This window comes from Galeopterus variegatus, unplaced genomic scaffold (genome assembly GCF_000696425.1).
Source record: "Galeopterus variegatus unplaced genomic scaffold, G_variegatus-3.0.2 Scaffold7083, whole genome shotgun sequence".
Classification (NCBI taxonomy): domain Eukaryota; kingdom Metazoa; phylum Chordata; class Mammalia; order Dermoptera; family Cynocephalidae; genus Galeopterus; species Galeopterus variegatus.
Window position 1 is genome coordinate 83,540 of NW_007733194.1, and position 15,239 is coordinate 98,778.

The window sequence follows — 15,239 nt, forward strand, 5'->3', positions numbered from 1 at the left end:
ATAATTACACTTTTAAAATAAAGTCTGGAAAGATTTGCTGTAACAATTTGAAAGTAGTCAGCTCTGGTTGGTAGGATTACAAATAATCCTAATTTTTTTCTTTGTGCTCCTCTGGTGTTCTTCTTTTTCTTTTTTTACAGTAAGAAAACATTAATTGTAGATAAGGAAAAAAGAAATGGAGTTGCCTTCAAAAATAAAATTACAATTCTGCCAGGAATTCACAGTCTATATAACACAATTTACAGTGTAGTAGTGGTGGAAGCACAGATCTGTAGATCACAGCAACAGAAAGATGGCCTTAAAACGTAAGCTAATATAAACACAAATATATTAAGGAGAACAAACAATGGGAGAGGAAGGAATTCCTAAGTACTTTTGAGATAGAATCAAATATATTTAACAGGTTATGTGTTTAAAAATTATAAATACATTATACAAAATAGTGCTAATAGAGTATTATGGGTTGAATTGTGTCCCCCAAAAGCATATGTTGAAATCCTAACCCCTGGTACCTGGCTAAGTACTTTTGAGATAGAATCAAATATATTTAACAGGTTATGTGTTTAAAAATTATAAATACATTATACAAAATAGTGCTAATAGGGTATTATGGGTTGAATTGTGTCCCCCAAAAGCATATGTTGAAATCCTAACCCCTGGTACCTGTGAATGTGGTCTATAAGGAAATAGGGCATTTGCAGATGTTATCAAGTTAAGATGAGGTCAATAGGTGACCCTAATCCAACGACTGGTGTGCATATGAGAGCAGGAGAGACACAGACATATATACAGGGAGAATGCAATGGGAACATGGAGGCAGACTGAAATGAAACAAGCCAAGGAATGCCAAGGAATCCTGGCTGTTATCAGAAGCTAGGAGAAAAACATAAAACAGATTCTCCCTCAGAGTCCTCAAAAGGAACTAACCGCTAACAACCTTGATTTTGGATTTCTAGGCTCTAAAACTGTGAGAGAATAAATTTCTGTTGTTTTAAGCCAAGTTATTGGTACTTGGTACTTTGTTATGGTAGCCCTAGAAAACTGATACACAGGAGAACTTCTGATCATTCATTTCCTGGTTTGTTTTCATTGTCAGTTTTTTAAAATATTATAAAAATTAACAAAAGGGCCTTGCTTTCTATTATTCACCCAGTATGAATTCCCTCATGGCGAACGAGGTCTGAGCGACTACCAAAGGCCTTTCCACATTCCTTACAGTCATAGGGTTTCTCACCAGTGTGGATCCTCTGATGTCTAGTAAGGTTTGAGCCTTTATTAAAGGCCTTCCCGCATTCATTACATTCATATGGTTTTTCATCTGTATGGATTCTCTGATGTTGAATAAGTTCTGAACTCTGAATAAAGGCCTTTCCACATTCTTTACATTCATAGAGTTTCTCACCAGCATGAATTCTGTGATGGTTAGTAAGTGTTGAGGCGCTACTAAAGGCCTTCCCACATTTCTTACATTCGTAAGGTTTCTCACCAGTATGCATTCTCTGATGCTGAATAAGCCTTGAGTGTTGAGTAAAGGCCTTCCCACATTCCTTACATTCATAAGGTTTCTCACCAGTATGAATTCTCAGATGTGGAAAAAGTTGTGAACTTTTAGTAAAGGCTTTTCCACATACTTTACATTCATAGGGTTTCTCACCAGTGTGAATTCTCTGATGATCATTAAGGTTTGAGCAATAATTAAAGGCTTTTCCACATTCCTTGCATTCATAGGGTTTCTCACCAGTGTGAATCCTTTGATGTTGAGAAAAGTAAGAACTACAACTAAAAGCCTTCCCACATTCCTTGCATTCGTAGGGTTTTTCGCCAGAGTGAATCCTCTGATGTCGAGTGACAAGTGAGCCACGACTAAAGGATTTTCCACACTCCTTACATTCATACGGTTTTTCACCAGAATGAATTCTCCGATGCTGAATACATCGTGAGTTCTGATTAAAGGTCTTTCCACATATCTTACACTCACAGGGTTTCTCTTCATTAATAGTTTTTTGATGTGTGGTAAAAAATGTGGGCTGGATAAAAGTGGGCCTGTCTTCACAGGTAAGTATTACTTGACTGAAATGTCTCTTCTTTAGAGATAATATCTTGGTCTCACACATTGATTGCAGATCTGAAAGAAAGTAAAAAAGCAAATATTCATTTTTCCTATTCTGGGGAATTTTCTTCTAAAAAGGAAATGAGAAGATTAAACTGAAAATAATATTTGGGAAAGTGAATGCTTAGACAGTTCTCAAATATGACTAAGCAATTTGTAAAATTGACAAGAAAAGCACAGACATTAAATAGAGGTAATAAAAGAAGCTGAGGAGGGTGGTGAGGGAAGTAGATGACCTCTATGATCCTTAAATTCTGGTACAGATCAGAATCTCCTGAAACCCAAGAGAATTCACACTGTTCAGGGCTATCCTCCATATATTATTACAGCAATTCTAATCATATACACATGCATGTAAACATGCTCACATGCACAGAGCATCATACTGTATGTTTTTCAATTTATGGATAATTATCAGACCTACATCAAAGGATATTGAGAAGGATGTGTTGAAATATGTAAATGGGGGTGGGTTCAGTGACTCTGTGCAAATGTACACTGTTAGCAAATTCACATGGGGAGAAAGCCTGCAGCAAGACTAAGATGCTGAACAAAACTGGCAGGAATGGTAGATAAATCTCTTCTGTGGATAGAACATGGTATGATTTGGAGATTCACTGAAAATTCTACCCTGGAATTCTGTGGCGCTGACCTTGGGAGAAAAAGAAATGGAAGCTTCAAGTCATGGCAGTGACTAAGAAGAGAGTTAGCTGAAGTTTGAGAAGAAGAGAGTAAAGATAAAAAGTACTGAGGAAATGGAGCAAGACTGCCAAACAGAGGTGTCTGGCACTCGTCCCCCCACCAAAAAAGAGAGACTAAAACAACAAACAATTATATTTTGACTGCAACAACTAAACAAATACACTGCAGACCACCAGCGGAATGAAAAAATCCTTGTGGGGCATGGAAGATGGGAACACCACCATAGAGAGCAGAGCAAGGAATCCATCTCTGCTTTGCTGCAGGGGCAGACTTGGAGTCAGGTGGAGAGAAAAACCTCCAAACGCCAACTATTTCCACTGCTGCCACAAACACCAGCAATCCCTTCCACAAGAGAGGCCCCCAGTCCTTTCAGGCCCCAAACTCAGAGAGTAGCTGCACAGCCTCAGAGTAAAAGCCCAGTGAGAGGAACCCCCCTCCTGCCCTAAATGGCTACAGCACAGTGCCATCTTGAAATTGAACCCATGGCCAGAGCTAGAGTACACAATGCCCTGGACCTGGTGAAACTGACTTCCTCCATCCTGAGGCCCCACCTACATTCTACCACATTCACACAGGTGCCAGCAAGACCACAACCCTGGCTGCCTGGACCCTCGGCCAGATGGAAAGACTGAGAACCCATCATCAGAACCCATATGGCACCCTCTTCTTCCACAGGTGAGCAGGTAGACCAGCTGAGCAGGGAAGCCAACAATAAGTGGGGACCACTGAGCCCACAGGTGTCATTAGGCATGATTGGTTAAATCACTAGCCATGTGATTGAACTCAATATCCAATCCTTCTTCCCTCCCTGAAGATCAGGGGGTGGGATTGGCTAAAAGTCCCTTCCCTCTAATCACAAGCTTTATCTTTCTTGCTTGGCCAACTCTTCCCAAACTATCTATGGGCCCACCATGAATCATTTGATTAGTCTAAACTCAGGTATGGACAAAAGGGACTCATTGTGAATAATGAAATACATTCCTATCTGGAAATCCCAAGGGCTTTTGAAACTCTGTGCCAGGAACCAGGAACAACAACCAGATACGTTCTTTATTTTATCACAAGTATGTATGTCTTCTGTTAATCCTTTGTCCTCATTTCATTACCCATGGCCACCCCTATGCCTGATGTTCTTGAGTCCAGATTCCCTCTGGATCCATTTTTCTAGATTTCTAGTATCCCCATTATGTTCCAGCACCTGGAGCGGTATTTGGTCTAGCTTGCTCTACTGAAAATCTAAACTCCTTGGTAATTACCAGTAAGTTCATACTAACATGGCTCTCCAACCTTGTCTTATACTCCACTTCCACTTGCTCAGAAAATCCCAGTCCTTCAAACATACCAAGTTCTTCCTCCCCCTCAGAGCCTTCCCACAGGAGTTTCCCCTTTTCTTGGTATTCCCCAACCCCCAACACTGTCATTGGCACTGCTAAATGCAGCTCATCATTTAGGCCTCTGCTCACATAGCATATTTCTAGGGAGGCTAAATTATGGTCTTCCTGTTAGTAGGCCCCAGATAACTGTGCTTTTTAATACCACTTATTATTTGTAATGTTATGTACATCCGCATAGATCTTAGAGGTAAAGAATGTTTGATATTTTCACCAATGGATACTCAGCTTTTGGCAAAATGCCTAAAACATATTAGATGCTCAATACATAATTTGTTGAATTACTGAGGCAATAAAATGTACTGTTAGATGTACTGTTCTCAAAAAAAAATTAAAAAAATATATAGTCAATTCTTGTTATTGACAGTAGTTATGTTCTATAAATTCACCATCTGTGTTTAGGAATGCTAGACAGCACTTTAGCACTATGCTTGGGGGCCATTTTAAACAATGAAATCACCAACAAAACAGACAAAATTGTGAAAAATGTGGCTCTAAGTAGACTGCAAAAAGGATACTTTACAGTACGTGAGCTAAAAGAAGGCAGAGCAACATCTCGTTTGACCTCAGCTGGAAAAGTGGGTTAGGAGACTCCAATTTTTTTTTTCCTTTTTGTCTTTTTTACTGACTGGCAACGGGATCGCAACCCTCGGTGTTGCGCCCGCACCACGCTCAGCCAGTGAGCGGGAACCGGTCTCCACATGGGATCCGAACCCTCGGTGGGAGCACCACTGTGCTCCCAAGCGGCGCACTCTCCAGTGCGCCACTGGGCCGGCCCGGAGACTCCAATTTTTTGCCTCTCTACATATGACCACAAAAGCTCTGTTGATATTGAATTTACTATTATAAATAAATTTTAGTACATAGATAAATTTGTAAATATGGAATCTATATGTAATGAGTATCAACTGTACTTTTAATTTTAAAAGGGATATAATTTCTGTTAAAAATGGCAGATTGCACATATGAGTTTACCACTACTTGTGAATCTACAGTAAAATTACATTAAAAGCTTAACAAAGGTTAAGACAAACCCCACTAGGACAAAGCATACTGGAGAAGAGGCAGTAGCAATAAAACTTGGAAACTGGAAAGCCAACAAATGGACTCCATCGGAAAGAGAAATTCAAATTCTGGCCTAGAGTGGGTGAATTCTATAGTACTAATTCATGGTACAGATCCCCACAAATGCATAAGAATTGCAGGCATCAGGCACTTCTCATAGTGACTTGAAAGCAGAAAATACTGAAAGCTGAAGAATGAGTTAAAAGATCATATGAGTGGTGAGACCCCAAGACCATCTCTTCTACTTCACAGAGAAGGATGATTATACTCCTCTACTCTCATGGAAAACTAGAAATCTAGAAAAATGGATCCAGAGGGAATCTGGACTCAAGAACATCAGGCATAGGGGTGGCCATGCGTAATGAAATGAGGACAAAGGATTAACAGAAGACATACATACTTGTGATAAAATAAAGAACATATCTGGTTGTTGTTCCCGGTTCCTGGCACAGAGTTTCAAAAGCCCTTGGGATTTCCAGATAGGAATGTATTTCATTATTCACAATGAGTCCCTTTTGTCCATACCTGAGTTTAGACTAATCAAATGATTCATGGTGGGCCCATAGATAGTTTGGGAAGAGTTGGCCAAGCAAGAAAGATAAAGCTTGTGATTAGAGGGAAGGGACTTTTAGCCAATCCCACCCCCTGATCTTCAGGGAGGGAAGAAGGATTGGATATTGAGTTCAATCACATGGCTAGTGATTTAACCAATCATGCCTAATGACACCTGTGGGCTCAGTGGTCCCCACTTATTGTTGGCTTCCCTGCTCAGCTGGTCTACCTGCTCACCTGTGGAAGAAGAGGGTGCCATATGGGTTCTGATGATGGGTTCTCAGTCTTTCCATCTGGCCGAGGGTCCAGGCAGCCAGGGTTGTGGTCTTGCTGGCACCTGTGTGAATGTGGTAGAATGTAGGTGGGGCCTCAGGATGGAGGAAGTCAGTTTCACCAGGTCCAGGGCATTGTGTACTCTAGCTCTGGCCATGGGTTCAATTTCAAGATGGCACTGTGCTGTAGCCATTTAGGGCAGGAGGGGGGTTCCTCTCACTGGGCTTTTACTCTGAGGCTGTGCAGCTACTCTCTGAGTTTGGGGCCTGAAAGGACTGGGGGCCTCTCTTGTGGAAGGGATTGCTGGTGTTTGTGGCAGCAGTGGAAATAGTTGGCGTTTGGAGGTTTTTCTCTCCACCTGACTCCAAGTCTGCCCCTGCAGCAAAGCAGAGATGGATTCCTTGCTCTGCTCTCTATGGTGGTGTTCCCATCTTCCATGCCCCACAAGGATTTTTTCATTCCGCTGGTGGTCTGCAGTGTATTTGTTTAGTTGTTGCAGTCAAAATATAATTGTTTGTTGTTTTAGTCTCTCTTTTTTGGTGGGGGGACGAGTGCCAGACACCTCTGTTTGGCAGTCTTGCTCCATTTCCTCAGTACTTTTTATCTTTACTCTCTTCTTCTCAAACTTCAGCTAACTCTCTTCTTAGTCACTGCCATGACTTGAAGCTTCCATTGAGGAAAGCAGACTGAAAAAACGACAAAGTATCTGTGAGGAAACAGTCAATGCAATGAACAGAAGAAAATGGCAAAGAAATATAATTACCTCAAAGATAAAAGATCTGGTATCCATTAAACTTTAATAAGGGGCCGGCCCGGTGGCGCACTGGAGAGTGTGCCGCTTGGGAGTGTGGCGGCACTCCCGGTGAGGGTTCGGATCCCATGTGGAGACCAGTTCCCGCTCACTGGCTGAGCGCGGTGCGGGCGCAACACCGAAGGTTGCGATCCCATTGCCGGTCCCCGGGACGGGCGCGACACCGAGGGTTGCGATCCCGTTACCCGTCAGTAAAAAAGACAAAAAGGAAAAAAAAAAAACTTTAATAAGATACAAAACAAAGGAACACAAAACATACACACGCACACTTCTTAGAAAATGAAAATGACAGATATTTTTTAAAAAAAGAACCAACAAGGGGCCGGCCTGTGGCTCACTCGGGAGAGTGCGGTGCTGATAACACCAAGGCCATGGGTTCGGATCCTATATAGGGATGGCCAGTTTGCTCACTGGCTGAGCGTGGTACTGACAACACCAAGCCAAGGGTTAAGATCCCCTTACCAGTCATCTTTTTAGAAAATTAAAAAAAAAAAAAGAACCAACAGTTCCTGTCTAGATCTCCAATGTGCACAAACTTCTGGCTTCCTTTCCTGACTGTAGAAAATTATATAACTTGGATTTGTGAAACTGACTCACACTATGAAAAACCCTAGGGAAAGTGAAGACTGGTGTAAATATGTGTGTGTTTTAGTGTGTAGGCTACTTGCCTGGATATATGCTAACAGAAGGCAGAGAAAGTTTAGTCTGGAGGTGAAGTCTTTTAAGTTCTGATATAGTCTTTTGCTGAACTGCCTCGGGACCACCACTGCCTGTGCCTTTACCACAGAAACTGGGGCAAAAGCCCAGGCCACTGAGTCAGTGGGACACCACCAAGGCAAAGAAAAAGCCTTGCTGGACAGAGAAATATGGCTGACCAGTTGCCTGCAAGCATCTGCTCCTCTGCCCTCTAAACTATTAAAACTCACCAGAACTGCTGGATTACAAAAACAGAGACTGATGCTTCCTGTATACTGTTGCTCTGCAAATGCTGAAAGATGAAATCCTGATGACGAGTTGCCTGGTGGAGCTGTAGCAAACAGCTATCAGCAGTGAATCTGTACATCTTGGGGCTCTCCATCCTGAGCTCATCTCCTCCCATTTCTTAATCCATCCAGAAGGGACACAGATGAGGGTCTGGCTTATGACTCTTCCCCAGGCACACTGCCAAAGGGGTTGATATCCTTATGGGAATATGAGCTTACAGGCCAAAATGGCCAAACACCAGAGGATGCAACTGCTGTGAAATTAAGACTACACACTACAGTGATCATCTTGGATACAGAAAAGTTATATGATGTGGTCAACACCTGTTATGATAACTCTTAGCAAAAAAGCATTGCAAGGTAACATCTGTAACTTGATAAAAGTTATCAGAACTATTGCAAACATTACACTTAAGTGAAGAAACTTTAAATAACACCCTATAAGATGGAAAAAAGAATGGATGCTGATATAGTCTGGATATGATTGGTTCTCCAAAGCTTATGTTGAAGTTTGACCCCCAATGTGGAGTATTGGGAAGTATAGCCTACTGGGAGGTGTTTGGGTCATGGGGGTGGATCCCTCATGAATAGATTAATGCCCTCCCTGGAGGGGGTGGAGTAAGTTATCACCCTATTAGTTCCCTTGAGAGTGGGTTATTAAGAGAAGCCTGGCACCTCCTCCCTCTCTTGCCATGTGATCTCCTTGCACACAGAGGCTGCCCTGCAGCTTTACACCATGAGTAAAAACAGCCTGAGGCTCGGCCAGATGCAGCTGTCCCAGAACCATGAGCCAAAAACCTCTTTTCATTATAAATTACCTAGTCTCAGTTGTACCGTCATAGCAACACAAAAACTAATACAGATGCCCATTATCACTATTACCAATAAGAGAGTCCTGAAGTCCTGGCTACCACGGTAAGCAAAGAAATAACAAGTATGATGATTGAAAGGGAAGACATAAATCTAATAATATGCAGATAACTTAATGATCTAACCAGAAAGACCAAGAGAATAAAAAAAGCCTGTAAGTTCAATACAGTTGTATACAAGATCAGCTTACAAACTTGAGGTCACTAACTTCTTCCTGTTGATTTTCAAGTACTTCTAGTCCATCTTCTATACATTAAATTTGTCTGCAGTGTTCCTTCATTGAACAGAAATCTTTAACTTTAATGTATTCAATTGATGTGTTCTAGTAGTATTTCTCTGCACTAACAATAACCAACTAGAAAATTATATATGCTCACAACAGCAACAAAATCTATTTTAAAAAATCTAGAAGTTTAGTCAATTAATAAAAGGATAGCTATGAATGATAATTTTAAACTCTAATAAAGGACCTAAAAATAACCTGAATGAGTCAACATTCCATGCTCCTGGAAAGGACAATTTAGTATTATAAAGATGTCAATATTCTTCAAGTTTATCTATAAATTCAAAGTAATCCCAATTGAGGCTCTAGTTGGATTTTTTTTAACGACTCAGATTTATTCTAAAATTTTATATGGAAGAGCAAAAGTACATCAGAGGCTAAGTAAACCTTGGATATGAAATGAAAAACAAAACACTAAAGGAATGCTTGCTCTTTCAGATATTAAAAGAAACAGCCCCCCCAACGCCCCAGTTACTGGCATAAATACAGAGTAACATATCTGAGAAAGAGAGAATAGAGCAGAGACAGACTCATGTATGTGTGAGAATTTATTACCCAGTAAAGACAGCACCACAAATCAATGAAGAAAGCAAAAATTCTTTAATGGATGGTAGAAGGAAAAATGGTTCAAATTATGAGAAGGGAAAAAACCATGGTCCCTGCCTAACATCATCTAAATGGATTATTCCAAATGGGTTAAATACATAATGTGAAAGATAAAACTTTGGTTTTGGAAGGAAACATAGGAAAACATTTTGGTGAAAACAAAGATATCTTAAATAATATCTTTTGGTCCAAACCATAAGGCAAAACACATCAACTGAATACATTAAAGTTAAGGATTTCTGCTCAATGAAGGAACACTATAGACAAATATAACATATAGTAGACTACAAGTATTTGTAAACCGACAGGAAGAAGTTAGTGACCTCAATAAGGGTAGGAACAAGGCTGATAAAGGTAATGAACAAGAAGATAGACTACAAGTATTTGTAAACCAACAGGAAGAAGTTAGTGACCTCAATAAGGGTAGGAACAAGGCTGATAAAGGTAATGAACAAGGCTAATCAGATGTCCATACTCATTAATAATTAGAAATAAAAATTAAAGCATGGATGAAATATTACTTTTGACCTATTAGACATGAGAAAGTAAAAAGCTGAATAATGACAAGTGTGGGTGAAGACAGTTTCTATATATGTATTAGTCCATTTCTGTTGCTTAAAACAAAATATGTGGAAGTGGGTAATTTGTAAAAGAACAAAATTTATTGCTTATAGTTCTGGATGCTGGGAAGTCCAATGTCCAGGGAACACATCTGGTGAGGGTCCTCTTTGGTGATGGCTTTATGGCAATGCAGGAGTCTCACATGGCAGAAAATGGCAGAGCAGAGAGAGAGACTCTCACATACTCTCCTTAAAGCCCTCAGAACCACATCCATGACCACCATTATTAATCCATTCATTAGGGCATGTTCCTCACAATCTACCTACCTCTTAAAGGTTCCACCTTTCAATTACCATAATAGGATTTCCCACCCTCTTAATACTGTCACAGTGGGGTTCAAGCCTCTAATACATAAAACTTGGGGGATACAATTCAACCCACATCATGCCCCGGCCCCCAAAGTTGATGTCCTTCTCAGTGTCATTCATTCCATCTCCAAAGTCTTAACTTGCTTCAACTCAAAAGTCCAAAGTTCCAAACTTTCCTCATCAGCATCTAGTCCCACCTGTGAAATGAAAAAAAGTTATCTACTTCTAAGATACAATGGTGGGACAAGCATAGGGTAAATATTCCTGTTCATAAAGGAGAAATAGGCCAAAAGAACAGGGTAATGGGTCTTAAGCTTAAGTCTAAAACCCAGCTGAAGAATCGTATATCTTGACCACGTTTGATGTCTTCTGCACACAGGGGTTGGGTCCCCAAATCCTCAGGCAGCTCCACTTATATGGCTTTCCTAATCTCAGGTGATGCTTTAGCTTTTGTAGGCTGGCACTGCATGCTGGTAGCTCTAGAAGTCTGTGGTCTCCGTGGCAGTCCTGCTCCTATGGTTCCACTAGGCATGCCTCTGGTGGGAATTCTCTGCTGCAACTCTGACCCCACATTTTGGCTATTGCTCTACTGAAGTCTGTCTGAGGTGACTCTGCCCCTGTGATAGATCTCTTCCTGAGCCCCTAGGCTTTTCCATACATCCTTTGAAATCAGGGTGGAGGCTTCCAAGCCTCCACAACTGTGGCACTCTGCGAGCCTGCAGATCTAACCAGGTGGATGCCACCAAGGCTTCTGGCTTGTGTTTTCCAAAGCTGTGGGTCCAGACACACCTGAGGCCAATTTAGCCATGGCTGGAGCAGCCAAAGCAGCCAGGGTGCTGGTGCTGGAAGCTTCCTGAGGTCACCCTGGGCAGCGAGCCTAAGAAGGGTACCTAAGGCCTGTTCCCCAAGACCTTTCTGTCTCCTTAGGCCTCAGGGCCTGTGAGGGAAGACACAGCCTCCAAGATCTCTGAAATGCCTTCAGGGCCTTTTCCTCTTCTCTTGATAATCCCTTTCTTCTGTACTAATCTCCTTAGCAAAGAGCTACCAGGCTGCACCATTGCATTTTTCTCCTGAGAATGCTCTCTGCTTTTCTACCACATGGCCAGGCAGCAAATTTTCTAAATCTGCAGTCTGCTTCCCTTTTAAATTCTGGCCTCACATCATGCCTTTTCTGCCATAACTCAGCACTGGCTGTTGCAAGCAACCATGCAGCTTCCTTAATGCTTTGCTGTTTAGAAATTTCTTCCACCAAATACCCTAGGTCAGTATGTTGGAGTTCCACATTCCATAAAATTTTGGGGCATGAACAGAATGCAGCCAAGTTCTTTGCCAGTTCGTAGCAAAGATCTTTGCCCCAGTTACCAGTAAGCTCCTTCTCATTTCTATCTGAGACCTCCTTAGAATGGTCTTTATAGTTCATATTTCCATAAGCATTTGGTCACCACCAGTTAACATCTCTAAAACGTTCCAAACTTTCCTCATCAGCATCTAGGCTTTTCCTAGCCTGTTCCTCCCAACTCTTCCAGCTTCTCCTCAGCACCCAGTTCCAAAACTGCATCCACATTCTCAAGTATTTGTTGTAAGAAATGCTCCACTCCTGGTACCAAAATCTGTATTAGTCAGGGTTCTCCAGAGACAGAATCAATAGGATATGTTATGAATGTACAACAGGGGATTTATTAAAGGAATTAGGTCACGTAATTGTGGAGAGAAGTCTCACAAGAAACCATCTTCAAACTGGATGCCGAATGTACAACAGGGGATTTATTAAGGGAATTAGGTCACGTAATTGTGGAGAGAAGTCTCACAAGAAACCATCTTCAAACTGGATGCCAGTAGCATGGCTCAGTCCAAGTCTGGAGCCTCAGAACCAGGGAAGCCAATGGTGTCCATGGTGTAAGTCTAGAACCCAAAAGCTGAAGAGCCTTGAGCTCTGATGTCCACAGGCAGGAGAGAAGAGTGTATCCCAGCTCCAGCTGAGAGAGAAAACCTCGCATTTTTTCTCCGTTTTTTGTTCTTTCTAGGACCCAAGCAGACTGGATGGTTCCGGCCCATTTTGAGAGCAGATCTTTCCCACTCAGTCCACTCAGATTCTCATGCTAATCTCTTCTGGAAACACCCTCATGGACACACCTAATAAGATGGCTTTACCAGGTTTCTTGGTATTCAAGTTGACACCTAGAGTTAACCTTCACAATATCCTACTTAGTGATGTTACTCCTGCATTCTTTCTTTTGAGGACAATCTAAACCACCTTTACTATCTGTCATTAATGGTTCTCTCACTAATGAACTAAATACATCTTTGAAATGTGCTTATCATATAGGGGGGTACTTCAAAAAGTTTATTGGAGGGCCGGCCCGTGGCTCACTTGGGAGAGTGTGGTGCTGATAGCACCAAGGCCATGGGTTTGGATCACTATTGTAGGGATGGCCAGTTAGCTCACTTGGGAGAGCGTGGTGCTGACAACACCAAGTCAAGGGTTAAGATCCCCTTACCGGTCATCTTTAAAAAAAGAAAAAAAAAAAACAAAACGTTTATTAGACTTTTTGAAGTGCCCTTGTATTTACAAAAGTCATGTTTAACTTTTGAAAATTATACTCTCACAATTTTGAAGGTTGCAATGAGATGCCCAAATGGATTCAGCAGTAGAAGTTGATTAAACTGTGTTACTTGAGAGGTGTACTTCATGGGCTATTTAAACCCCAGCATGTCTCCTACTGCCTGGGCAGCAATACAACTCTACTTTCATTCACTGTTTCTCTTCACCCCTCCATTCTTCCAATGCTTTTTGTTCTGTTTTGGGGCCAAGTCTAGTTTTTGTTCCAGTTTGTGCAAGGCTGGTAAGTTAAAATGATTGGGAATCTGATTTGATAGTGATTTCTGTTGGGATGATGGGAAATCTAGTTATCTGGGGATCCATTCTGTTAAGTGAGATGACAAAGAATTTGTTTGTAATATTTTGTGCCTACTGGAAAGGAGAAAAGACCCTTGAGATCTATATTGGTAAATTCTCAAGTTCTTTGTTTATTCTATCTCATGGCCAAGTTGTAGAACTAAAGTGGAAAGCTCTCTTTGTGTCTACAATTGAGAAAAACTTTCACCTCTCAATAGGGAGAGTGTAACATATTTTCCTAGGGAGAGTGTAACATATTTTCCTACCTCTGGAAGATATTAATACATTTAATTGTGAAGGCTTTTAAATTAAAAAAGCTCACACCAAAAGCACAAGCAACCAAAGAAAAAAATAAACTGATTTCATCAAAATTAAAAATTTTTATGCCTCAAAGGATGAAATCAGTAAAGTGAAAACAAAACCCACTGTATGGGAGAAAACATTTGCAAATCATATATCTGATAAAAGACTTGTATCTAGGATATGTATAAATAACTCTTACGATTCGGTAATAAAAAGACCCCCCGCCCCGCAAAAAAAATGCAGTTTAAAAATGGACAAAGGACTTGAACAGACATTTCTTCAATGAAGATATACAAATCATCAATGAACATATAAAAGATGCTCACCATCATTACTCATTAGGGAAATGAAAATCAAAACCACAATGAGATACCCTTTCACACCTATTAGGATGGCCATATAAAAAAAGATAATAAGTGTTAGCAAGGATATGGAGAAATCAGAACTATCATCTACTGCTGGTAAGCATGTAAAATGGTGCAGGCACTTTGTAAAACAGTCTGGCAGTTCCTCAAATGTTTAAACACAGAGTTACCACATGACTCAGAAATTCTACTCTTAGGAATAAACCTGAAAGAAATGAAAGCTTACGTCCACACAAAAAGTTATACAAAAATGTTCACAACAGCATTATTCATAATAGCCAAAAAGTGGGAACAATCCAAATCAACTGGTACAAGGGTACTTCAAAAAGCTGATCGAAAAATTCGTACTGTCTTTCAATTCTATTTTTCCACAAACTTTTTGAAGTACTCTCATAAATGGATAAATAAAATGTGGTATTATCCACAGTGGAGTATAATTTGGCAATAAAAAGGAATGAAATACTGATACAACATAGATAAACCTTGAAAACACGCTTAAAATGTTTTTCATGTTGTGAAAGAGGACAGTCACAAAGGATCACAGATTGTATAATTCCATTTATATGAAATGTCAGGAATAGACTAATGCAGAGACAGAAAGTAGATTGATTAGTGGTTGCTTGATGCCGGAGCAGGGTGTGAGTAACAGCTAAAGAGTACAGGGCTTTTATTTGAGGTGATAAAGATGTTCTAAAATTGATTATGGTAATGCCTGCACAACTATAAATATACTAAAACCCACTGAATTGTACACTTGAAGTAGGTAAACTGTATGGTGCATGTATTACATCTCAATAAAGCTACTATTGCCCCCCCACCCCCCAAATAAGAGTTCTACTCTGATTGGTTTATAGAGATCAGGGGTTGAGCAACTTTCCTAGAAAGGATACAGATAGCAAATATTTTCCAGTTTGTGTACTGTTCAACACTGTCGCTGTAGTGCAAAAGCAGCCATAGAAAACTGCTAATATTTTGAATGTTCCCACATTAAAAAATAAACAAATGACCCTCTCCCCCCAAAAAAACCATCCACATCCTCACAAGAACTGCTAGGTCAAAAACAGAAATTGGGAAAAAAAAAAAAAAAAAAAAAAAGAAAA

General features: G+C 40.6%; 1 protein-coding gene across 5 annotated transcripts in view; it reads right to left on the reverse strand.

Moving 5' to 3' along the window:
- Positions 1-1,123: 1,123 nt before the first annotated feature.
- Positions 1,124-15,239, reverse strand: part of LOC103607070 (zinc finger protein 829) — a 27,525-nt gene continuing 13,409 nt past the window's right edge. For all 5 annotated transcript variants that reach the window (XM_008591619.1, XM_008591622.1, XM_008591621.1 and 2 more), the window contains one exon: positions 1,124-2,125. In XM_008591619.1, the coding sequence (XP_008589841.1) occupies positions 1,146-2,125 (980 nt within the window). In that variant the 3' untranslated portion in view covers positions 1,124-1,145. The remainder of the gene's footprint in view (positions 2,126-15,239) is intronic.